Source organism: Phalacrocorax aristotelis, chromosome 2, assembly GCF_949628215.1.
Source record: "Phalacrocorax aristotelis chromosome 2, bGulAri2.1, whole genome shotgun sequence".
Classification (NCBI taxonomy): Eukaryota; Metazoa; Chordata; class Aves; order Suliformes; family Phalacrocoracidae; genus Phalacrocorax; species Phalacrocorax aristotelis.
In genome coordinates, this window is record NC_134277.1 from 17,964,390 (window position 1) to 17,989,719 (window position 25,330).

General features: G+C 42.9%; 2 protein-coding genes across 21 annotated transcripts in view; one reads left to right on the plus strand and one right to left on the minus strand.

The window, feature by feature from the left end:
- WAC (WW domain containing adaptor with coiled-coil) overlaps window positions 1–745 on the minus strand; it is a 61,817-nt gene extending 61,072 nt beyond the window's left edge. For 7 of the 9 annotated variants that reach the window (XM_075082559.1, XM_075082558.1, XM_075082557.1 and 4 more), the window contains exon 1: window positions 74–208. In XM_075082559.1, coding sequence (XP_074938660.1) covers window positions 74–114 — 41 coding nt within the window. In that variant the 5' untranslated portion in view covers window positions 115–208. Of the gene's footprint in view, window positions 1–73; window positions 448–700 lie in introns of those variants that run through there. The other 2 variants (XM_075082561.1, XM_075082555.1) reach the window with 2 other exon arrangements.
- On the plus strand, window positions 57–16,251 carry LOC142052450 (microtubule nucleation factor SSNA1-like). Of its 12 annotated transcripts, none has more exons than XR_012658846.1 (4): window positions 767–952; window positions 1,920–2,374; window positions 5,334–5,402; window positions 13,974–16,251. XR_012658846.1 is itself a non-coding variant. In XM_075082566.1 (3 exons), the coding sequence occupies exons 1-2, from the start codon at window positions 816–818 to the stop codon at window positions 2,329–2,331; spliced, it is 549 nt and encodes a 182-aa protein (XP_074938667.1). In that variant the 5' UTR covers window positions 767–815; the 3' UTR covers window positions 2,332–2,374; window positions 13,974–16,246. The 12 variants fall into 12 exon arrangements, 9 of the variants coding, with proteins under 9 accessions (XP_074938668.1, XP_074938667.1, XP_074938666.1 ...); XR_012658845.1 differs by lacking the exon at window positions 13,974–16,251 and adding an exon at window positions 7,442–8,512; XR_012658847.1 differs by lacking the exon at window positions 13,974–16,251 and adding an exon at window positions 7,442–8,512 and having other exon boundaries at window positions 767–948.
- The last annotated feature ends 9,079 nt before the right edge of the window (window positions 16,252–25,330 follow it).

The following is a 25,330-nucleotide window of genomic DNA, read 5'->3' on the forward strand; positions in this document are numbered from 1 at the left end:
CAAACATGGCGGAGGGGAGGGGGAGACCCCGCGGGGCCAGGGGCCAGAGGAGGAGGAGGAGGAAGGGATTTACCCATCACTGAGTCTCTGCTGTTTCCTCGCATACATTACCATCAATGCCCGGCCTGTGTGTGTGAGTGTGAGGGGACCAAGAGGGGACGGCCGCGGACGGGCCACGGGCGCCGAGGGGGGAGGAGGGGGAGGCAGCGCTCCGCCTCGCCGCCGACCGGGGGCAGGGACGGGGGAAGGGAGGGAGGGAGGGAGGGAGGGGGCGGCTCAGGCGGCTGGGCTGGGAGCCGCGCTCAGGGGCCCATCTCCTCCGCGCACAGCCAGAGGGGAGACGCCGGTAACTCGGCCCCGCGCGCGCTGAGACACCCCGGGAGCACCGACTCCGCCGCCGCTGCCGCCGCGGCCGCCTCCTCCCCCCGCTGCGCCCGCCGCCGCCGCCGCTCCTCCAACTACATCCGGGAAACTCGGGCGACGCCGCGCTCGGTTAACGTCGGCTCTTTTCGGCTCTTTCCGACACGCTCCGTCCCCTCTGTCCCCTTTGCTCTCGGGCGACTCTGCCTTCGGGAAACATCGGCTGCCTCCGCCGAGCCAAAAGCCCTTCAGTCCCTCCCTTCGGCAAACATCGGCTAGTTCCGTAACTCTCCTCCCCCCCGCCGGCCGGCCCGCCTCGTCCTCCTCTCCCGATCGCTACCTGGCTTCGGAAAACATCGGTTATTTCCGTAGAGATGTTTCCAGGCTCCCGTCGGGGTGGCGCTGCGCTCGGAAACGCTCGGGTATTTCCGTGACCTGCTCAGCTGGCGGCTCGGATGCGCTGCCGGTGGGAGCAGTCGTTAGCCGGCCGCGCCCGGCTGATTGCTCGAGGGACGCGCCGGCCCGGGCCGAGGGGAGCCGGGGCACAGCCGCCTTTCTCGGTGGGAGCCGACGGGGCGGGAACGCCAGGCAGGTGGGGGCAATAGGGGAAATTGTAGAAGAGGGGTGGGGGGGGGTGGGGAGCGGCGCCTGGCCGCGCGATAGGAAAGGGAAAGTCTCCGCTTGCTTACCCCCTCCTCCCCTTCCGCCCAGCGACTTGATGTATAGGCAGGAGCCATTTTGTGCGCGGCTCGTCTTCTGCGAGGAAGTGCTCGGTGGTGAGGAGGTTGCTAAAATGTCCCTGGGGAGGTGGCGGCGGCGGCCGTGCGGGCCGGGCCCTGCCTTGTCCTGCCCTGCGGCCCGGCCCTTGCTGCAAGGCCGCTAGTCAGGTGCGGCCCCGGCGGCTGAGGAAGCGGGGCGCCGGTGGCGGAGCGGCCCGGCCGCGATGAAACCGCCGCGGGGGCGGGGGGGCGAGCGGGGGTTCGGCGGGTGAGGGGCGCTAACGGCCCGAACGGCCGGCCGCGGGCCGCTCCACCGCGCCTCCCCAGCACACGCGTGCCACTGTCATCGCGGCGCCCCCGAGTCGCCAACGGAGCCGGTTCGGTGTGCTTCAGGTGGCGCCGCGCTCCCGGGGGGCGGCTGCCTGGCGCTCGGGTTGTGAGGAAGGGCCCCTTCACCTGAGGCCGAGGCGGCTGGTGGGGACTGCTGAGCCTTCTCCTGGAAAGGCTGTTCGGTTGTTTCTGACCAAACTCGAAGTCTGAGGTACAAAGCATCATATATTCAGATATATTATAAAATGTAATAGAAGTTTTTTGATACCAGAGTTGAGCATTGTTATGAGGGTACCGTAGGAGGGACCAGCTTTCAGTAAAGGTATAGTGTGGATGACGAATTTTGTCCTCCCTCCTTCCTCAAAAAGGAAGAGATGTGGCACATCTCAGAACCAGCATGTTAACCTTAAAGAGAGCACCTTTCCCCATGGCTCTGTCTGTGCTACCATAGCATTATTCATGATAACACTCTTATAGAATTTTTCTTTCTGTTTTTATTGTCTTTTTTAGCGTGCAGAAGGCTGTTGGTGAGGGGACTTCAGGGAGCAGTGGCAGAGCTCAGGGAGGGGAGCGGAGGATGACTCAGCAGGGTGCTGTTCTTCAGGGTTACAATAATGAGCTAGTGAAATGCATTGAAGACTTGTGTATGCAAAAAGAAGAGCTGAACAAACAAATACAGCAAGCAGAAGAGGAAAAAAATAAACTCCAGCATGAAATCCAAGTCCTGAGTGAACAGCTGGAGTGTGTGTGTGAAAACCTGGCCCAAAAGGTAGCTTCACGGAATGAGCTTGATAAAATTCTTGCTGAAACTGAAGCTGCTTACATGAAGATTTTGGATAGCTCTAGAACTTTGCTTAATGTCCTGAAGAAGGAAGTGGGAAGCTTAAAGCATACACCAGAACTGAAAACCAATGTAACGTGAAACAGTCAAATGTTTGGACTCCACAGTGCTAAAATTCCACTAGGTGAGAAATGTGGTTAGCCGCAGAACCTTACAAGAGTGTAAGCAGAGAGGGATTTTCTTCCAACCTTTCTGTATGTTCTGTTACTATTTTTAAATGCACTAGAAAACAGGTGAAATAAAGTTACTGTTTTGCTGTGTAAAAAAAAATCTAATTACTTAAACACTTTGAAACTATATTGCAGATAGGTAGTTGAGGCGGATGTGAGGCTGTCAGTTTTGATGTGGTGCTTCAAGGCTATTCTGAAGACAGGAAAAATGTTTTATTGGTTGGTTTCAGATAGTTTGATTGAAAGCTAGTGGATGCAAGTTGATCAGAAACTATTTCTCTTTACTTTACAAATGCTTGGCCTTTACTGTTAGGGACCAAATAGATACCAACTCACATGGAGGCTTAAACTGTAAGACTATATATGATTTGTGCATCTTCTGAAGCTATACTCAAAAACCTTGTTTAGAGAGGAGGCACGCTATAGGAAAAGACAGGGTCAGTGCTGCAGGCAGCTACACCATGTAAGCTCGGACCAGCTAATCCGCTTATGGGTAAGGAAAAGATGACTGTTATTTTAATAGTGTCTTGAAGTCCCAAAAAACCTACTGGTGTTCAATCATAAATGCTAAGAGTTAAATATAAGTTCAAAGACGACAGTCTTGGTTAAAAGAACTTCTGGAAACCTTATTTTTAGTGCTCTTTAGCTCTATACTCATCTGTTAAATAATTGTGGTAAGATTGTAAAGCCTGGTGAACAACTTGGAATGGAGAGAAATAAATACGAATGAAAGATGAAAGTAGAAAATGAGATAAGAAGTAGTTTGCAGCTGTCAGGCATTCTTACAGATGAGGTTAAAGTAGAACCTAGTTTAGAGATCAGGGAGGAGGTAGCAGCATGGCAGAAATCTGAATTTAATCCTGTTTTCTGCTTCTAGTGGTTACTAAACCTCTGTGTGTGCGTACATACACGTGCATTTTGTCCTACTCATTCATGAGTTAGAGCAGTAACTTTTATTTTTAAGCTGCATCGTGTAGTCAAATCTTCATTCTATACCAATTAACTAAATTGAAAGAAGTGCAATTGTAATCTCCTTACTTGGTAATTGCGTGTCTCTCAGGTGCAAGTATACAGGGTATTTAGATGTGAATAGTTTCAGTAATAGCTCTTCACCAATAATATGAAGCAAATTTTATGTTGTTCTGGTTGCCATGCTGCGTCGGGGGTTAGTGTGACTGAGCTAATCAACAATTTACTTGTATAGCATTTCCACTGACTTCCCTCAAGTAATGCTGAGGTGATAAAATTAGATAATCTCAGGGGTACTGCTCTTGTAGTACTGCAGTGTTCAGGACCACCTTGTTTATACTGAAGTGAAACACAAAAAATGTTGCTATTTTTTAGTAGCAAAAAAGTGATTTCTTTGACTGAATGTTTCTTGGCGTTCTCCCCTTAGTCTGGTAGTAGTAACTAATTTACACAAAAATAGGAAGACTCAGGAAAAGGTATTAACTAGAGAGCAAGGACTTTTTTAGAGTGGCATATGTAAACTGCTGCTTATTATTATCTGAAATAATTTGAAATTGTGAAAAAATGTGTATCAGAAATCTCATTTATAGAGGATGGTACAGTTAATTTCTTGTATTATCTGTCTCAGACAATAGAGGTTTGTTTCCCTTATGATAATCATGTTAAAAATAATGCCTCTTCTTGCTCTAATTAGGCTGTTAATACTGAAGAAGTTTGAAGAGAAGCCTTGTAGGTCTTTGAAGAAATCTACTTCACGACCATTATTATATCTCAGGGTAGCTATTACAGTGTGAAAACTGAAATACTGGAGTTGTTTGAATTCTTTAAGTTATGAAACTAAGGGACAATGTAACTCTTGGCTGGTATTTACACACACTGGGGCCTCCCAACTTTCAAACAAAAAGTTGAAATGTTAGAATTCTATTCAATGATACCAAACTGTAAAACTTCTGCTTAAATTCTGATTTGCAAATGAGAGCAGTAATATCATATCTCTAGGGCTTGCCTATTTGTAGAATAACTCCCAGGTGTGGCAGTAATTGTGAAGTAAGTGAACCTGCAGAATTCTTACTCAAAAATAGCTCTTATCATTTCATTCTGTATGGACCCAAATGAACTTACTGTGTCCTTTTATTGAAGCGGTAAACCTTTTTCACTGCTTTTTCAGGTAGTATAAATCTTGACAAAAATAGCTTTTCTTAAACAGCTTTGGTTTGTTTAGAATAGAATACATGCAAGCTAAATGAATACACAGTATTGCTAGAACAGAAATGATAATTTGCAGATTACATCAGCTCTGGGGGGCTAGCCTGCAGTGGACAGTTTCCCTGAAATAAGGCAGGTTATAAACTTAAAGCATCATACTTATTCCTGACTTAATTTTTATATTGATTTTATATGACTGTCTGGGTTAGATCCAGTAATTTACTTGAGAGGTTATAATCTTAGGAGCCTTAATGATGGAAGTTCAGGTTACCAAAGCGTATTGCCTAACCTAAAGTGCTGTGTTGGGTGTCTTATTTGGTATGTGAGGAGACACAGTTTTTGAAACTCCTCCCTCCACTTGATTCAAAGCTCCAGTGAAATGCACATAGAGCATTGGTCTGGTCTCCTGAATTTATGTAATGGCACCTCCACCTGGTTTCCAAATAACAGGACATAACTGGAGGAGAGATGAAGACTCCCAGCTTTTATAGCAGTACCTCTTTAGTATGTACCTAGCACATAGAACTCTACTGGTCACCAAGTTTTTCAGAACATTTAAGTGTTGACTCTGCCAGGTAAACTAAGTTTATTATGTATGATAAAAGTTTGATAGTTACCAAAGAAACTGCTTGTCAGTGGTATGTTGGAAGTAATCTTCTGTGTGGAGGTGGTTAATCGAACCACTGGGTGAAGTCCCATGTACAAGCAGGCACTCACAATCTATAACTGTCTCTGCAGAGATGCTTACCCTTCAGTTGATGTACCTCCTCACATGCAGTGTTTGCTAATCACCTTACAGGAATGGAGGTGAGTGGCTTGGGATGGGTCCTAATTTTTGGGGTGGAGAATAAAGAGAAAATATGGATGTGGAGTCCTGGTTCGGGAAGACTGGAGCATGAGAGGTGGACTTCCTCTTAATTTCTGTCTGCTCTAAGTGTGCTTGTACTGAGCTACTGCCTACATTTCCTGCTACCCAATAAATCAAATTTTAGACATTGTCAGGTTCAGGAGTCTGGACTTTCCCCCCGCCTCCTTTAAGTCCACTGTCAAGTAAGCTACAGAGGTGGCCTACGTTTTTGCTCTGTCTTTCTGGCCATGCAAACTGGCATGCTCAGCTACACAGTGACTGGTTCCAGTAAGAGGCTGTGGAATCTGAACCTCTTGTTTGCTGGGGAAGGATACTGCCAGGCTCACGCAGGATGCATTACTGTTGTTTCCTACCCTGGTAGCTGTCCTGTGAACAGTAATGGGATCAACTACTTGGGTTTTATAAAGAACCCGAAGTTCTGTCAGTGTATTAGGTGCACTCAGCATGTGTGTTAGATTGACCTTGCAGAATTTAGGCAGAGGGATGGCCATTTTTTGGCTCTTAGTGAATGCAAGCGAGGTTTCCTCGAACTAGGAATTCTTCAGACTAGGAAGGCTAGCCATCGTCAAACACCCAAAGAACTGTCCGTTCAAACAACGAAGCAAGTTATAATCTAAACCCAGATGACTGGGTCTTGGATTGCAATTTCAGAATTAAGTATGTCAATTCCATCTAGCTCTTGTGGTATAAGCATGCCTCACTCCAAATGGATTAAGCTAAATTGGAACAAGGTACTCTCAATTCTGGAGCAAGATCATTCAGAAGATTGTTAGCAAAAGGATCAAATGTTTGCAGTTGATTCATCATGTAGATGAATCCTGTGCAGAAGACCAATATCGGTTACTCCTTAGATGATTTTGCTTGTTAGGAGAAATTTGAGTTAGATGATGTAGCCCATGGCAATTCTGAAATTATCCTTAACTTTGACTAGATCCTGGGCTTTTGGGTTTTTATGTAAGAAGTAGATAAAGCAGTTCATTGTTTTTCATAAGATTTTTCCCTCCTTTTCAGTAGTGAGTGAAGAAGTATCAATAGATGCTTGCATATTGATTTGTTTGTGTGTGTTGTGAGGGTGTTTCTGATAGATGGGTAGACAAGTTTTCCTAAAATCTGAGCACTCGTTTAGCTTTGTTATTAATATATGCATTTTTAAATATAGATATAAATACCACCTCTTTTTTTCCCTCATTGGGGGAAGGACAAATTAGCCTTTTGTTTAGTTTGTGCACCAATTGCTTTGTTAGCCACTGTTGTGTTACTGGGGAGGTGGGGTGTTGGGCATTGTGGCCGCTTCTTGGATGATTGTTCTTCCACTTTTTTTAAGCTGGGAATGGGTCTTTTTTGTTCTTTGCTCCTTACTGCTTTATAAATCTGTCTTTAATTTCAGTTGCCCCAGAGCAGTCCTTGGTTGTTGTCTTCCTCAAATTGATTTTTCATATGAAGTTTCATTCAATATCTAGCTGTAAGAACCAGATGTGAGGAGGTGGCACAACTTACTTGCATGTTAGCTATTAATAAAACATGATGTAGAGATTCAGGCCTGCAGAAAAGGGAGCTATATATTATTTGGTCATTCATAGCTTTAGCTTATGGGATTTGTGTGAAAAGTAGTTCAGTGTGGAAGTTTGATTTTTCAAAAATAAGATGTTAGAAGAAATGAGGCTAATGAAACGCTTTCATTTTGTAGTTATTTCAGAAGTAGTTTCACTAGATCTTGTGGGGTGGAATAATCTGCAATTTTTGTCTATTTGTGCAAGACTAGACTGTAGATAACGCTGCAATAACCGTTAGAGTACATTAGTAAATTTTCGTACAGACTTGGATATATTATTTAGCAACGGCATTGAAAATAATGGTGTCAAACCTTTGCATTTTGATTGTAGGAAGTGTATTGCTTGCTACATCATTCAAAGCCAGTAATATTTTAAGTGTGCTTTATTTGAACATCATAAATGAGAAAATGCTACCCTTGAAATAGGTTTGGTCCATATCGGAGGAAAACAGGTACCTGTAGACAGAGATCATGTTCAGGAAAAGCATTTGAGAAGAGTCATATCGGCCTCCCTCTGGAGGTAAGATTGATTGTGATTCCACTGACTGTGATGGGAGCTTTGGTTTCACCTCACTTCAAGGCCTATGAAGTTATGCGGGATGACGACTTCTCTCTGCTTACCACCACGCGTGTTTTGTAGACTATATGTACTTGGGCTAGGAGGATTTGTAATGGTGTTGAGTGTTCTTGTTAATTATCTTCTTAGAGGCAGACACGCAGCTTCCTGCAGTGCCCAGCCTAAATCGAGAAGATGGAAGTGTTAGGTAGAGACTGTAAAACAAAGTAAGAGGTCAAACAGTTACTTTTAAACATTTTTTCAAAGTGTGATACCAAATAGACTGGTCATAGAGCATTTTAAAGCTAAAACTTCATAGGTGTTATTTTTTTGAGCTTCACACATGTAGGTTCTCATGCACCAGTGGGAGTTCCTTGAGAACTTGAGGTTTTCCATTAATACGCTGTATATGGGAGCACTTTTAAATTATTATTTCCTTCATAGTCTGTGACAGATCTGTAACTTACAATTATTTTTTTAAACCACTCCATATAGTTTTTTTTAGTTGGAGTAAAAAAAATAGCTAATTTCTTTCCTAAATGCTTTCAAATCTCCCTATCTGTATTCAGAATTAGATCAAATTATTACTTGTAGTAGTCTCTTTTTAATGTTATATGGTTATTAAAAAGTTGATATAACTTAGAGATCCATTCTGATCGGGCACGTTCTCAGTTCCAGTGACAAAATCCTTTTAGTATTCTTCAAGTTTTAATTTTTTGTGCGTTTTTTTAATGTGGTTGGTGTTCAGGGCTGAAGAATATTCTGCCAGATGTCTGAAAACAAAAAAACTAGCAGTAATTCTTCATATGTTTATGCAGTTGTTCAGTAACAGAAATCCTGCTGGAGATCTGTTCTTACTTCTTACTGTCCAACAGTAAATGGGATTACTTGCTGTAATTGATGAATCCAAGGTGCTTTTCATTAAATACTGGTCCTTCCTCAAGAATTGTTGCTAGCATGAAGGGAACGGATACTTCATCGGGGGTGGGGGTGGGGGAGGGCATTGGGCAAAATAGGAGCTGCCTTTTTGGTAGGGACCACCCACCTATGGAAAGAGAGGAGCATCTTTTTAGCCTGGCTCACAGTGAAGGGCTGTGAGACAATTCAAACCATGGGGTTACAATGCTTGTAAGGTCCACTGAAGCAAGATGAAAAAAAGAAAACCCAGTCCATGCTGTCAGTCACAAGGAATGTGATACATGATCACAATCAGGTTTTTAAATGCAGGAGCTCAGGTACAGCTGGAAGCAGGTAGCTGCTGCAGTACTGGGCTCAGCAAGGGTTAAGTTGCCCTGCCAAAAAGCAATCGACCATGTGGACACACCTGTGAATTCTTGTGCGCACAGGAGTTACTGGACTTGCTAGAAAAACATAACCTCTTTGTGTTGTTGAAACTCAAGGAATTCTGTCTTTTAGTGATGTGCAACATTAGATATGACTCCATGAAAAGGATATTTGTTTAAAATCCTATTTCCTTTATGAGCTTTTCTCTGAAGTCTAAAGTGGGTTTGCTTTAGATTCGAGTTGTTCAAGTTCAAAAACCCGTGGCCAAGGGGAAACCTACAGATACCCAAGTTCCACTGAAGCCCACAAGTCTCTAAGTGGTTTGTATTCACTGTGTAGTGCACCAAGTTCCTGGACAAATGCTGTCTAATCCTTCAGTTGAGTTGCAAGTCTTGTGGCTCCTGCTAGTAGTTAAAATAATTTGCAACAAGTGTTGCTTGTTCAATGTGGAATGTACTTTCTGTTTTTTTGTTTGTTTGTTTTTTAATGAAGTATTCCATTGAAGCTTCCTGTGGCACTCTGCCATACACATTCATGTTGTGCATGTGAATGTATGGGTTTTCTTTGGGAATGTCGAAAAGAAACCTCTACAACAGCAATTTAACTGAAACAAGATTTGGTTTTATGGCATGCTGGTTTTATTTTTAAGCGTTTTAAAATGCTGAGTATATACGTATATACACACACATATGTATTTATACAGGATATATAAACAAGTGCTTACAATCAACAGATCACAAAGTACCTTACAGAGAATCTTAATATCTTTATCCTCCTCAACAGACAGAGACACTTGATAGTAATCTGGCCCAAATCAGGAACAGATCTGGGAATGGAGGCTTTGCTTTTTCAGCCTCAGCTGAATGCTCTGGCTTGGACTGCTTCCCAGGGATTCACATCCTGTTTGACATAAACCAACTGGATTATGCATTCCCAACCTGTGTGCTGGGGGAAGGGATAGATATAACTGACTAGATGCATACTTTTTGCTATTACTCACTTAAAATCGCATGCAGCGTCACGATGATATTTACAAGTATTACTAATTTCTGCATGGATACACCCCTCATAACAAAGTATCCCAGCTCCAGAGAAGCCACTCTGACTTCCCAGACCTGCTCTGTCCAAGCCCCTACTCACAGGTATCTGGGGGCTGACTGTAGGAGAGGGGTCGAAGGAACAGAAAGAACTTTCAATGATAGTTGCTAATTAATTACCTTGCACAAGCCTAACCTTATTCAGATAGCTTGTCTTTACAAACCCTGCTGGTTTTTTCTCATTTTCATCAGGCTTCTTATTACCTTATCCTGGTCTATGTAAGACCACCAGGTATTTGTACCAACACCCATTAAGGGTTTTCTAGGCATTGAGGCTCCTTGGTGTTTAAATACACCAAGTGGAGGATCTGACTTCTAGTCCATCTATAAGGGCATATAGACCACATGACAGCATTCTGACCACATATGACAGCAACAGACTGTGTGGCAACCATATTCCACCACAGCTCATTTTGGGGTCATGGAATTGAAGTAGCATGGCAAGTCAGGAGCTGTAGAGAAATAGATAAATAGGGCTTTTCTATAGGGAAGAGAAGCTGGCTCTATGAGTTCAGATTAAAAACTGCTTTAATCTAGGACAGGTGACACCTGACAGCAGCGTTCTTTTATTTGTTGTATCACAATGAACATATACATGTTAAAATACATATATAAAAATATACGAAGTACTTTAAGTATAGAATGTTCTTGCTAGAAACCTATCTAGTATTTCAGTAGTCTGCCATTAAAAAGGACAACTTAAATAGGCTGGTCATTAACAACTACATTAGGTTGTGTACCCTCTGCTTTCAGTAGCCCCCACAGTCTTGCTACTCTATAAACCCTCATTTGTAGCCCTGTCGTCGTCTTCCTGCAGCAGCAGCCTTTGTTGCCCCTATTTCCTAGCCCTTTGCTTACTGTTACTTTTTGGTTATGCTAAGCTGCTGACCAGAAACACGTTGCCCTTCTGCCATGTGGTGGGTCAGAAATACTTCCAGTATCTTCATATTGTCCAGACATGGTCTAGCACACTTGGAAAAATTGTTTGCAAAGATAAACATATTTCAGTTTGACAGATCCACAGAAGTTATGGTTGGGCTGGGTTAAGAATATTATATAGTTGGGAAACAACAGACACCTGATCTGAGAGGAGTTTCATCCTATGAAAACCCCATCCTAAAAGACTTCTATGTTGAAGGGATGGATGGATGGAACATGACATTCCTGATATGCTGTGGAGAGTAAAGGACAGAAGTTTGTTTGTCAATGAGAATATCCTTGTCCCAGCAAATGCAGACTTTGTTCATAGTCTTCTGCAAAGAAAGGTCTATATGGGATGCTGTAATTTAATTAGTATTAAGGCTATGTGCAGAGTGACTTGAATTTGTTCCAGAAATGGTTGCAGTGTTTTTGAGAAAAGACTATAACTTGAAATTAAAAAGAGGAAAACAGAATATAATGCTGGAGTTTGCAGATAATGATCTAATTGAGGAAGCTGATATAGGTCAGCTATGTAGCTCTTCAGAGCTCTGAACATGACCTATATTGCAAAATAATAAACACGTGCTAAGACAGAGTGCCGTATGCTCACAGTAAAGCTACTTGTAAAAAGTTATGTCAAGACTTCGTATGTATTCAGCAGTTTTCTTTGTAATCCTGCTCTATTTTACAAACTAACACATTCCCCAGTGAGATGCAGTAGAGATAAACGTTGAAGATGCCTTCATCTGCAGAGGGGAGGGAGAGGCAATTAAAAGCCTGCATGCTGTGAAATCTCTGGGTACCAGCAGTGTCTGCACAGACTTTTATAACACTTTAAGGAACAATGGGTTTTCCGCTGTCTGGGGTGACTGAATACAAACCGTTTTTGAAAGAGGACAGTAGCTCAGTTATTTTCACACCAGCTAAAATCCTGCTGGTTTGCATAAAGGTTTCTATTTACTGATACCAAAGTTCTGGTGACAAACTGGCTTCTCCAGAGCAGACAAATTCTATTTTCTTTTATCAGTACACACCATTTCATGTCTGACAAAGAAAGGGCAGACTTCTGATAATGTGGTGAAAGAACCTGGGGCAGAGCAGTGCCTGGTACTGGCCTCCATCAGAGGAGGAAAAGCACAAAAGCACGAAAATGCTAGCCTTGATCTGAACCGAGCAGGGTTGCTTGCAAAAGTAGCAAGTGAGAAAGCTTTTTCCTTTTTTATTTGCTCCCTCCTACGTCATTATTGGGCTGAGTAGGGAAAGAATTTTCTTTCTCTTTAAAGATATGAATAATAATAAATGGGTTAATCTGCTCCAGAAAAAAGCTAATTCCACATGGGAGGCAGCTAAAGCCGCCCCATGAGACCTCTACTTTTTTTCCTTCAGAAAAAAATTTTCATCATGCAAATTCTAAAGGCCACCAGCCATTGGAGAGGAAAGAGAAACAGCAAAACGCTGTGTTTGCTTATCATTGTGGACCAATGATTCTTCCAGCAGCTGTACTCCTGTGTGCAGTTTCTTGGTTGCAAGTACTGTCTTTCTAAAACATGGATTTTTTTTGTCTGAGACCTGTTCAGTTTAAAATACATTCTTGTATTTGAGATGAGCTTAAAGCAGTGCACATAGTGGTGCTTATATAGGTATGAAATTTGTCTACAGCTGTTAAAAGTCCTTTTCACTGGCTTAGTATGCGATGCGTTATTATACCATGTATTATTACACTGATGTAGCTAGAGTGAAGCTCAGTTTTCAGGCATTAGGATGACCCTTTTGACTTGGATTGTGCCAATATGGATTCTGTCATTTCAAGTGTTAGTGAATTCATCAGTGGCCAAACACAACAAGGTGTAACTTCACTTCTGTGGACTTAAATCTTTCCATATTGCCTTGTGTGAATATTTTTGTTTTAAATAACTTCTGCATTTGGTTATTCAGTGGGAAAAAAGCCAAATGTTTTAAAGACATATCAAAAATCATTTGTTTTGGCTAATAGTACGTTTCCTGGATAACCTCATCCAGGAGAGATTTTAAGTGTGGTATACCTGTTCAGAGCCTGGACCCTCAGAGCACAGCATAACCTCCATTTCCCAAGTCCATCATTCCCACCACACATGAACGAGCCAGGCAGTTTTGCAAGGACCATGGGACAAGGGGCCATCCTGTGGGTGCTGCTAGAGAGCAGGTGATTAAACAAATGAAGGGAAATCATGCTGTACAAAAACACCCCAGGCAGGCTCACACTGAGGCAGTCAGAAGGACTTGGGAGTCTCTTCTCTGTTTCTACTCTGGGTGAAGTGTAAATAAAAGTAAATATATGTGTGTATACATGTGCTGCTCAAGCTACTTGATGCTACCTCTGCTACATTGGGATTCTGTTACATTGGGAAGTTGTGATTTAATTTGTAGCTAAAATCATCTCGTTAGCATGAGCAAGACCCCTAAAACCAACCAAAGTAGTTGTGCAGTTACTGGTTTTCAGAGTGTTGAATTTCTACATCTGTAACTTCTGATTCTAGTGCTGTATCCTTTATGGTAGTAAAGAAGGTAATGAAACTAATTTTAAAATTCTGGAATTAATTTTAAGATAATACTAAGAATTTAATAAGTGCCCAAGAGCATCTTATACCAAAAGGCTTACTGAAAGTTAGTGGGTCCTGTGCTTTGCTTGCTAATGCTCTGGACTTTAAGATTCAGGATTCTTGGTGTGTTTCACAATGGCCTAGCTCCTGAAATCAAGGCATTTTCTTTGTTCTTCTTTCCCTCCTTTGAAGTTATGTTTCTGTTCCTTGTAAAGAAAAGGTTGAAAACACAAAAGTGAGTAAAAATGTTCAGAAGTAAAAGGCAAATATAAATAAATCTAGATCTTTTTTCATGACAGTCTCACACTTTGTGCTTGACCCGGTGCATGTCTCTCTGAATGCTGGAAACTGGTTATGGTCAAAGTCCTACTGAAAATTTCATCCCGTGTTATACTTCAATCAAAGAAGATGCAATTATGATGACTTTAAGAAAGTCACCTTGTAATCCATGGTCGTACATGCTGTAGCACACAACTTTCTTTCCATGAATATATAAATTTCTCTCTTACTATCTCTACCAGCTTCACCCAGCTTTCTGCCACTGCTGAGTGTTACTCAGATGTGTCAGGGAAGCTCCTTCCAGTCCAGCCCCAACGTGATCTGCAGGTGTTGTGGAGCAAGGTTGGGATCTCCTAGGCCACCAGAAGCTGGAAGCCCCAAAGGATGGCAAGGCAATGGAAGTCTGCCAGCTCTGCGGTGAGAGCAGCAGTATGCAGCTCCTGTTCTGCCAGAAGAAATGCCAGCCTGGCACGATGCTTCCCAGAATCAGGAACGTTAGAGGAACAAGCAATGGAGAAGCAGGGGCATATCAGGGCTGAAAGAGAGTCTAGGGGATCTTCTAACATCGCAATGTATTTAGTATGTGGACATGAATACAGAAAAGATAAATGGAAAGATGCTTGAAGAGCAAGTTTTTCTAATATTTATGGAGCTTTCTCTGGAGTCTGCTATGTAAAGGGCAGGATGAAGGCATTTTAGTAAAACTGACACTGAAAACGAGAGGATAAGCTGCCGGTAACATCCAGAGAGATCAAGAGGAATTTTCCTGAGAGGAGAATGTCACAAGAACTGCCAAAGTTGTCTAATTTAAAAAATGTTCTTTATTAAAAATATAAATATAGTATCCAATATCAAGAATAATTTATCACAATAGAAATAAAATAATTAAATCCTCAGCAAAATAAAGATGAATTTTGATGCCATTCCACAATTATTCTTGACAAACACTTTAATTTGACCCAGACGATAGCAACTAGGCTATCGTAATATGTGGTCTAGACCTGAATGATTTGTTTCAGTCATCACAGCGAGAGGACAATAAGAGGGAACATGACAGAAATATAGAGAACAATGAACAGGCCTGCATGTAATTTTGGCTCTCATGTTTTTATAATAAATCGCATGGTAGTTTGTGGTTCGCTTAAAGCTTCAGCTCCCAAATTTATGTAGTAAATTATAATCTAAGATTTCATTATAGAAAAACAAGTTTCTCATTTTCATGATTGCAAGGAGACTTACACTAATTCAGAGCAAGAAAAGGAACTAAAATACATCTTTTAAGAGACAAGTTTGTTCAAGTTTTCACTCAAAAATTAAAATCTACCTTCTCACTCAAAAAAAAATCCAAAGGCTTTATAGCTAGGACTTGATCCTACAGTTACAGCTCAGGTCATTATTTATAGTGCATTAGTTAGACATTGCGCAGCCTGGTATCCCATCCTTTCCTCTCTTGGCAACGTTCTTTTAGAGCCTTGAAAACAATATGCCTCTGCCCTCTCTTTTACTTGCTTTTTCCTTCAGCAGATGCTGACGAGCCCAGCGTCTGATTTCAGTTCTGATCTGGAGTAACTCCAGGGGCGTGTGTGAAGCCATCCCACTTCTTCCCTCCTAACAGGGTGGTGGTGGGGAGGAGAGTCAGGACCATTGTTCTCCCTCCCGCAGCAGCAGCCAGCATTGTTCCTTTTTATTTACTTCCCTCTCTCTGTAAATCAGCAGGGCTTGCAGCAGAGGGACACAGCTCTCCTTATTAGAATAATTAGGCTGATTTATGAGAGAATGACAGAGTGAAGGAGAGCTCTCCTTCTGCAGCATTCCCCCACTCAAGGCCAGGCACCCATCCAGCTGCTGGCAGCAGTGTTGAGACTCCGCACTAGCTCACCCTCCCACCGCCAGCTCTCACCCCGGGCAGGCTGGAGGGCTCCCAACACTTCAACCTTTGCATCTCAGTGAAAATGTAGAGATATGCACTTTAACATAAATAAACAACATAAATAACAAATAAACAATAACAAATAACAATAAACAAAATAACTTTAACATAAATAAACACTTCTTTCCTTCATGCGATATTCTTCCTAAGTTGTATTTTTCCAAGGTAATACTGAAAATCTAATTAAAACAGTAAAGGAAAGGGGAAAATCCCATGGTGGACCCTTCCTTAGCATTAGCTAAGTGGAAATTTTGGCTTGTAAAATGTTCCTTGAGCAGGTTTGCTGTGTCACTGGAACAGTGAAAGCTGGTATGGTTTTGTTCCTCTCCGCACTGTGGAAGTTTTGCATTACTTTTAGGAAAGACTTATGTATGAGGGGTTATGAAATTTCCTTCTTCCAGGGAAAATGTTATGAGTATTCTTAGTTTCCTTTGTTTCTTCATGGCAAAATACGGTGTGTACCTAGGAAGTTCTACTGCACTCTGGAAGACCGATTTAAAATGCACGTAGACATATTTAAAAACACATTTAAGCTTTTAAAAATGTATTATACAAGCAAACAAATAATAATAAAAAAATATCGGCAATTCTGCCTTTTGTGTTTCTGTCAGGCACCGAATCAAACACCAAACCTGCAAAACTTGCCAGTTGCTTCCACTTCCCAGTGCGATGTTTGTGGTGACCTTTATGAAAAAAGCTGTACCCATCACTTGTCTTTGCTAACAGGATGGCATTTTTACTGCTTGGAAGGCAATTAAACCATTTTGTATATTGTCCCCCAAGTCTGTAAGAATATTTTTTGTTCAGGAGCAGATTGATGGTGCCAGAGTTTCAAGAGCAGTTATTCATATTTAGTAAGTCCTCCGCACTGCAAACTCCATGAACAGCCTCAAGGAAGCCAAGGAGCTCGCGGCAGAACCAAGCCAAAGCAATGAAAGCAATAAGGGAATGGCATATGTATTACAAACTGATGTGAAAAATCTCATTGCAGTTGTAATTGCCTGTAACAAAATGCCTCATATCACCCACAGGAAAAAGCAAATCATCATCCAACATTTTCTGCCACCTTCGCATTGTCCCAATGCTCTCAACAACATGCTCTTGGCTGGAACATTTGCCTCTGTCTTTTGCATACATGGAAAAACAGTGCAAGGCCCAGTTTCACCCATCCCATTCCCTCAGGCAAAGCCTCAGTGTATTTTTGGCTTAGCAGATTGGCAGTTCTGACTGGCACAAAGTTGATCCGTGTGGAAATCCACCCTCTTTTGACAAAGTTGCATTCCAGAAATTGAGCAAGAACACTCCCCTTCGTTTTGTAGGGCAGGAGAGAGGTGGGGTGGGTAACCTGGAGACCTGGCCACTGCGCTTTGCAGCCAGAAGAAAAACTTTGGTGCTAATTGGTACCTGATTGCTCTGTGCTCACCAGGAAACAGAAAGCATCTAAAAACCTAAGCAAATCACAACTTTTCTGTTCGGAAGTCAGTGTTTCAATATGTAAATACACAACCTGCTTTTTTCTGCCTCCAGACACAGTGATTTCACTGACGGGCACGGGGCATTCCCATAGGAAGAGCTCAGTATTAGGGCTGCTGCATGCAAGGGCAGTCTGTGGGGAAGAGACATGGCTATAAAATGGAGAAATGGTTAAAAGACTATGCAGTGTGCCTCTTTCCTAAACAATCCTACTGTACTTGCTTTCCTTCTCTTTTCTCAAAATTGCTGCCTTGGGGAGGTAAAGAATTACCATTGCCATAAACCGTAATCAAGATCATATGTGCAAAGGGAAAGGCCTTGCTCAAATATCAAAGGGGTCTTCAACTGCCAAAACAGAGCAAGAGAAAGAAATCCTGAGGGAATCTGAGATGTAATTTATGACTGACCTTCATTTTAACTGGGAAATGCATGCTCTTGAATGGCAATGCTCCTGTGAATGCATGTTTTGTTTTGTTTCAGCTCATTGGGAATCTTTGCTGCAGCGGTATTGATCTAAGCTCCCAGACAATGAGCCGGGGATGACAAATCACATACACATTCCAGAAACATTTTTCTGTGCTGAACTCGGTCTGAGGAATGACAGTGCCTGGCTTTGTCACCCCCTTTGCCATGGTGCTGCCTTCTGGGGCTCGCCCCTCTGTTTGCATCATCGCTTGCCTAAATGACACCACATTTTCTCCATTCTCATAACCCAGTTGTCTGGATTTGGGAGAAAAATGAGATAACAACTCTTCAAGGGGATTTTTGCTGCCAGGGGAGCAGTTGATGTCTGGATGAGCTCTCAGTCATTCAAAGGCCAAGCATTACAAGAAAAAACAATATAAATCTTTGCAGTCAAATATAAAACCACAGCATCACAGTGCCTCAGCCTCCCATGTGCTGCTTCCCTTTTCACATTTCACGGGGTAACATTGGACCGGAGACCTTCTACACTTCAAAAAAGGTTAGATTAAAATCTAGTTCCAGACTTATTTTTGTAATGGACCCAGACTGCACACTGAACTTCAGGGAAATTCAGATCCCCATTTCCGTCTGTATTTCATGGCTCAATTCCAGCCATAGTTTAAAACAAAGATGTTTAGCTGCTGTCAGCTGAAGTTGCTATGTTCCCCTGGCTTCCCATAGGATACGCTATATTAAAGCAAATATTAATTTTCATCCTCTCAGAATTATGTTCTGAATTATTTTTAAATTCCAATTAAACACTTTGATGAAAAAGCTTATTTTCTAAATTCTACCTTACATTTACCATGAGTTGCAAGGAACAGCAGTGCTTAGCAAGTGCAATGGAAAGAATAATTGACAGGAGAGCCCATAGAGTTGTCCATTCTGAAGAAACCTCTGACCAAGACAGTAGCTATTCATAAAATGCACTTGTTGTCTGACCACTGGAACAATATAATCTGTCAGAAAAGTTACAGCTCCTTCACAGTTTCCCCTCTCATCTTCCTCTGTGAACAGCTGTCAGTAAGTGTATGAAACTAACTTAAAAAAACCAAAATGGATAGTTTTGATGTCTGATGTAAAACCAACCGATCTTTTAAACGGAGCTTTTTCAGGTAGAAAACCTTTTGGAGTTAATCGGATTGGAGTGTTCAGATTATTTTTCATCACTGTAATACGTTGTTTTGCAATACAAAATATGTCCATTTACAGTAAATACAGAGCTGTCTGCAATAAATTAACTTCAGAGTTTCAGAAACACAGATGGTATTTTTTGCACTTTCCCAAAGGGCTACATTTGCTCTAGAGAAAGCAGAGATTTTAGTTATTCTGTTATTTTTAGGAGTTCATTCATCCCCATCATTTCTACTTCACTAAGAAGAGATAAAATCTGATTTGCAGTTTCTCTGCAATCAAGCAAGGAGATTAAACAATATATTTTGTCACTTACAATATTTCTGCTGCCTCCAGCATTTAATTTTGAAAACAGAACATTTGTAAGGGAAAGCATAAAGATTATATATGCTGAAAGGCAAGTCTTAACATTCAGTAAATTTTGGATAGGAGAAAAATACGCATCAGTGGTGTGACATAGCAACTAACATCATAACTACAACTCGTCCCTACAGTCCCATCCTTCCAGAGGCCCTTTTTCGGGAAAGCCGGGGCTGGGCGCTTGTCCTTCCCGCCAGGAGGTGGCACGATGCTCCCACCGTGCTCCCTCTTTTGGAGCTTTCACCCCTCGTTATGTTGCAAGAGATTTAATTCACGACACTCCAGTGAAGGCAGAATCATCGCGTCCTTTACACCGAAAGGGTAATCGAAGCATACAGCTTACAGCAGGGCCTGCGTTCGTCCCACCTTATTATAGGCATCCAAGTGAGAGGGCCAGCTTAGAAGCCAGCTTGTCTTTGCTTCCCTCTAGAGTCGATGCATAGACCTGGCACCTCCAATGAGTGATTCAGCATGCACATAGCTACCAAAAATATCCATGCAGTTAACTCCACACACAGAAAAAAAAAAAATTCAAACTTTGGGGGCAATAAAATGCAACATATTTTGTGTATCTGTTAATTGTGATGCTGAACTCACCCAAACTGAACACTGTAAAGTAAAAATCACTAATCTTTCATTTATCATGTTAAAACACACACAAGATGGCTTAAAGATGTAATTTGCCACTGACCACCTGTTAAGAAGTGAGAGAAATATTCTTGTGGCAGGATTGTCGTTGATTGACTGGCAAAACCTGCAAATGAACCCAGAGAGGAATTTACTAGTTCAGAAACCTCTCAAGCTACAAATTCATGCTGAAAGTAGAACAAGTTCTGCTCTCCTGAATTACACATTTCATTTAACAATGTATGTAATAAGCAAATGGTGACGTGGAGGAAACACGAGGGCAGAGCAGCAATCTGTGCAAACTGCTCCCGCCTGGCCCTGGCAGAGCAGCAGCGCTTCCCTCTGCTGCCCTGCAGATTCCTTTGCTGTCTGGGATTCCTCTGGCCTTTCAGGTTTGACACTTTCCTTGCCATTTCTGGGATCAGAGCAAACACATTTTAAATATTAATCTTTTACAGCTCAGTTCCTGTAGTACTGCATATGCCTTTAGGATCGCTCACGGCCATAATCCTAAAAGCATTCAGCAGCTCAATGAAATTGGTCCGTGTTTCATGGGAACTTTTAAAAGTCCAGATGGATGCCTACCTGCACATGTAGGCACCTAAAATCCTTTCACAATCTGGTCCTTGCTTTGGCCACTTGCTGCTTCATTCCTCCAGCTGATTGATGACAGTGAAGAATCAGGATTCCAATCAGGTTTTAAATATGCAGCCAACCTGACTGCTGTAGTTGTTTATGTTGCTCAAAGGACAGACTTTTTCCACTGGTCCAGCATTTTTTTCCATTTGAGTTTTTTCTACCTGTTATATTTTGTCTGTTCTTGTTCTGTCCATAGATAAATTTGTTACTTCTCCCACTGAACAAATAAAAAGAACGACTTGACAAACTTAGTGTCACCCTCAGCGACACGTTCTCTGGCTTCCTCAAGTTGTGTGGCATCCCCTCAAGTCCTGATCAATATCAAGTCAGGGAATGCAGTGCAGTAATCCAGGTGGATAGGATCAGCACCAGCAGAGCTGGTCCAGCAAACCAGCAGCATCTCCCACTTCCTCCCCTGAGGAGCTGTGAGAATGGCTGTGAGAACACAACCTACAGCTTCCAGTCAGCAAGAACAGGGGCAGACCATCAGGAGGTAAACACAATAGTGATCGGGTTAAGAAATATTTTACTAGTAGAGCCTACATTGCAGGTTTGGCTACAAGCACCATTGGGCGATCCCACCAGAGGAAAGGAAGTCGTGGGCAAATGACCACTACACACTACATGTCAGCCAGTCTGGACTGGCATGCAAGTCCAGCATGCCCAGAATATGTCAGATTTGCTGCATGTCTCTGTCCTCTGCACAGCCTTTGGCTACCGCTGATGAGTTCAGTCACTTCCACGTGGTTGTTCTCAAGGCCTACTGAAGGTTTGCACATTAGCCTTCTTGCAGGTCCAGGCTTTCTTCCCACAGGCGGCACAGCTCTACGAGGAAGGGGGCTTGAGACAGATTTTCTTCCCAAGCTAACTGGCAAGCAATTCTACGTCCTCATCCTGTTGTCACAGACCTCTCCAGTTTTATCCCATGCACGTGAAACTGCCCCTCTCCAGACTTTTGCAGCTAAGCTACAAACATCCACCTCCGCTGTATCTCTCTTGCAAAACCAGATGTATCTTCTGACGTGTTGATCAGCAACGTGTGGTGTACCAGGTAACGGAGTGAGCTGCTCAGCAGGAAGGGGCTGTGCTTGCTGCGGGGCCCATGCTCAGGCCGCCCGGTGGTTCATATACCTCCCAGCTGTAGCACATGGCTTTCACGAAACCAAATAAATCCCGTGTGGAAGACCTCATCTCTTGTGGCATCAGATCTGTGTCCCACCACAGAATAAATCTGAAGCACTGTTGAACCCTGAGGTGGGCAGTTTCTTGTTTGATATTTACCTTCTGGTTAAGGTAAGTGGGTATCCCACCAGAAGCAGACATGAGAAAGGGAAAGCAGCACTTGGTCAAAATGCAACGGGACTTGAAAGAGGAAGTGGTCAGTATTTGTGCATAACAATTGCAGAGTTTATTTTCTCTTCAGAGAAATACTATGACAGTAGCTAGGAAAGGGAAATATTTCTTTCTGTTCCTAAGCATGTGAAGCAGACACCCCGCTGGCAAAAGCTGCCCAGCACATTTTCGTCAGTGGTGTGTAAAGCCTGCAAATGTACGTTGCACTGGGAGCACAGCGTGTTGCAGTACAGGAACCTGCATAAGGGCCATGCGTTAGCTACGTCCCATTTAGCTCTTGCTTTGTACAAGCTCTAGTTTTCTGTACAAAAAGGTAAATTCCACTGGTATTTCATTTCCTTTTTTAAAAATGAGAAGTTTGGTGTTTTGAGGATGTGGCTGACTGATGAAGAACGTTTTGATGGTAAGCGCTACCTTTAGGGAAATGACAAAAGTGGATAGAAAAAGGGGGACGTGCCTTCCAACGGCAGGTATGGCGTCACGCCTTGCACCTCGCCAGGGAAGCGGGGGGCGAGAGACTGAACACTCACCAGGAAGGGGCCTAAGTGAACTGCCAGGACTGCCCGCCTTTCCTGCCTGACTACAAAGGCTCTTGCAGCTCAGTGTGTAGCTGTGCTGGAACAACTTCTTATGGAGCTCCAGCCTGTTCATGACAAATGAGCTCATGACAAATGTCAGCTCAAGACAAGTACGAGTCTTTAATTTACTTCTTAACTTCGAAGCTAGTGGAAAATACCTTCAAGGGATATAGGCAATTACCAAATTTCTGTTTAAAGTGATTTACTTCTACAGCAGCATCTTTGAAGAAGCAACAATTGGAAGGAAGAGGGATTTTTTTCTCTTTTCATGGTCTCTTCTGTGCAATGACAATGTTCTTTCCACTTGTATAGTTTCCACCTTAACTTTTTTTTTTTTAAATGTTCTCGTGGGATGAATCTGCGGCAGTAAGTTTAGAACATATCTAGGGGGACCTGAGGACACCAGGAATGCCAAATCAATGTAATATTTCACACTGAAGTCCTCCTTTAGCTCTTGCTTGCCAATGTTTTACAGCTATAAACCTGCCAGTCTGCACACGTAATGATCTCATCATATACCCTTATGAATATTTTTGCCTACTGACCATAAGATAAAACCTTCCTTGCCTGAAACTTGGTATACTTTGCTACAGATGTAGAAAGGATGAGAAACTTCACAAATTCTCATTTGAAAATTCATTTTCCTGCTTGTCTGAACAGATCAAGGGCACAAAGGCATAAGACCCCAACCTCCAGCATTCAGAGGAGCCAGGCAAGCTTTTGGTGCCATGAATCCCATGCAGAGGTGGAGCTACTACCTTCACAATTACTTTCCATCCCCATAAAGTACTTTATGGTACAAAAAGCCTCTCTGGGCCCTTCTTCCCAGGGAGTGTTCTGGGGGAAAATGAATGTTTACCTCTGTTTTGGAGGTGTCTCTGAGTCTGGTGGTGGGAAATGTGGAAGGACCTGCTACCTGCACCACTGTCATCAGGTGGTCACCCCAGACTGGGCATCTAGCCTTGAGCTTGGTTTGTGGTAGAGGACAACAGAGGGAAGTTGAAGAGCAAGTCTTTGCTACGGTTGAGGCCAGAACTCCTCAGGATTTTTTGAGGTGGCAGAGAGGACTCTCAGGCTCGCTATCTGGAAGACAGAACAACCTCAGTGGGAGAGGTCCAAGAAAAAGCTCTACATGCCTGAAACAAACCCTGGGACAATTTGTGATGCCTCAGCCCAGGAGAACAATCACAAAAAACCCTGTTTATGTGCCTGGGTTTATGGGCACCTGAGCATCATTTGTATCCAAACTTCTATTACCACACTTGCCCAGAGATGCAGCCACCTTGCTGAACTGAGCAGCTCCATGTCTTCTTCCCACCTAAGGCAGCAGCAACCACGGCCACTTCCATTTTAAAACGCACCAGGGAGTACCTTCTACTGTTTGCCTAACAGCCTAGAGGTTAGGCCTCTTGCTCTGGAAATAAGAGACCACTTTAATTCCATTCTCAGCTGAAAAAAATTAAATCAATGGTTCCAATGAAAGCAAGTTAGTAGGCTACAAAATCATGTGGGAAGGGAACAAAGTCCATCCCTCTTTTTGAAGGTAGGTCAGAGCAAGATGGCGAGTGACATGGCTAGAAGGACAGGAAACATAGTGGAGCCAGAGTCTGTAGTCCACAAGTTAGGCACTTAGCTGGGAGTGTAATCTCAAAGCAAAAGAGGTATAGGAACTAGTCCCATAAAAATATATAAGGCATGTTTCCATGGCCTTTGGCAGTCAGAGTTCACAAACCCCTGACCTAAGAGTTCATTTTTCACTGACCCTCCTGTTCCTTGTGGGCTCTGCAGCTGCAGTGCTGCAGCATGTCAATCCCTTGCAGCCCATCATAACTCAGTTCCAAGAACTGTTAGTCAAAATTTTCAGGTTATTAAAAGCCAGGGTTGAGGCCAGTTGTAAAACTAGCAAATAGAGTTTCTAGGTCACGTTGATCTTCATTTGCAGCTCTCAAATCTTAAAAATAAAATGCCTGAGAACTTACCTCCAAAATGACTGCAATTAAGGGTGAAAAATCAAAATGGCTTGTTATGGGGAAAATACTTATGACCTCCCTCATGGATCACTGTTGCATGCCCAGAACCTGGATGGTGTATTTCTTGTAAAAAACATACTTACATTCCCAATTTAGAAATTCGCTCCTAGACTGTACCTTTGTGGCAGCAGTGTTCTTGAGCCACTCCATTAATTCTCAATCATGTGCTACTGATGAGTATGGAAAAGAGAAAAGGAGGGTACGATGGGCTTTCATCTTTTTTAGTCCCTGCCTGACTTCATAAAACTATGAGCCCTGTCAGACCTTATCCTTCCTGCGAGCCTTAGGGCACTTCTGAAAGACTTCACAGCCCTCTCTTTGAACTTCTGCAATCATCTATGCTTTATTTTCTTTTAAAATGGCAAGTGGGAAATGAGTCGTCCTCCTTTTCTAACTTCCTCCTGCCTGTTGTTTCTGAGGGAGGAGGGAGGGGGCCCTTTTCAGAGAGGTGCCAAGTGCTGGCTCCAAAATTCCCACTGCCTATAATGGAGAAGAAGTGCTGAGATTCAGGCAACCCTTTGAACATGCAGGATGCTCTCTGTGAGACTGTATAATACAGCATTCACTGCTTACACAGCTCAGAACAGCAGATGTTTCACGGTGGAAACATCTTCCAAAGGTCACTCTCTGTCACAGCTTAGCTAGAATTGCCCCTCTGTACTCTGCTACCTCTGAAAGTCTGGCTGCTGCGTATTTTTGAGCGTAACACCCAAATACACTGGAGTCACTCAGGTCTTTGCACCTTTTTCCTTTCAGCAATAATGTAACCTCTCGCATGACAGTCACCCTGCATCCTCCTGCTGGAAAGTCTGTTCACTCTATTGAAATGAAAGAGCACAGGAGCCCCCTTCTTAAACTCAGGCTTCTGAAGAGTGAGGTAAACAGGTAACATAGTAAAAATGCCACTGGCCTGTTATTTGCTCCAAAATTCTCAACTGCAGTTAGCACATGTCTTGAAAAATTAATTCTAGCTGAGTCTGAGGTGTTGGAAAAGGGGCGCGTTGCTCCGG

Bases quoted from the DNA above. Each gene is read 5' to 3' on its own strand.
- LOC142052450 (XM_075082566.1), top strand. From the start codon at position 816: ATGCGCTGCCGGTGGGAGCAGTCGTTAGCCGGCCGCGCCCGGCTGATT. The intron at 953-1,919 runs GTGGGGGCAATA...TGTCTTTTTTAG, and splicing joins GGGGCGGGAACGCCAGGCAG to CGTGCAGAAGGCTGTTGGTG.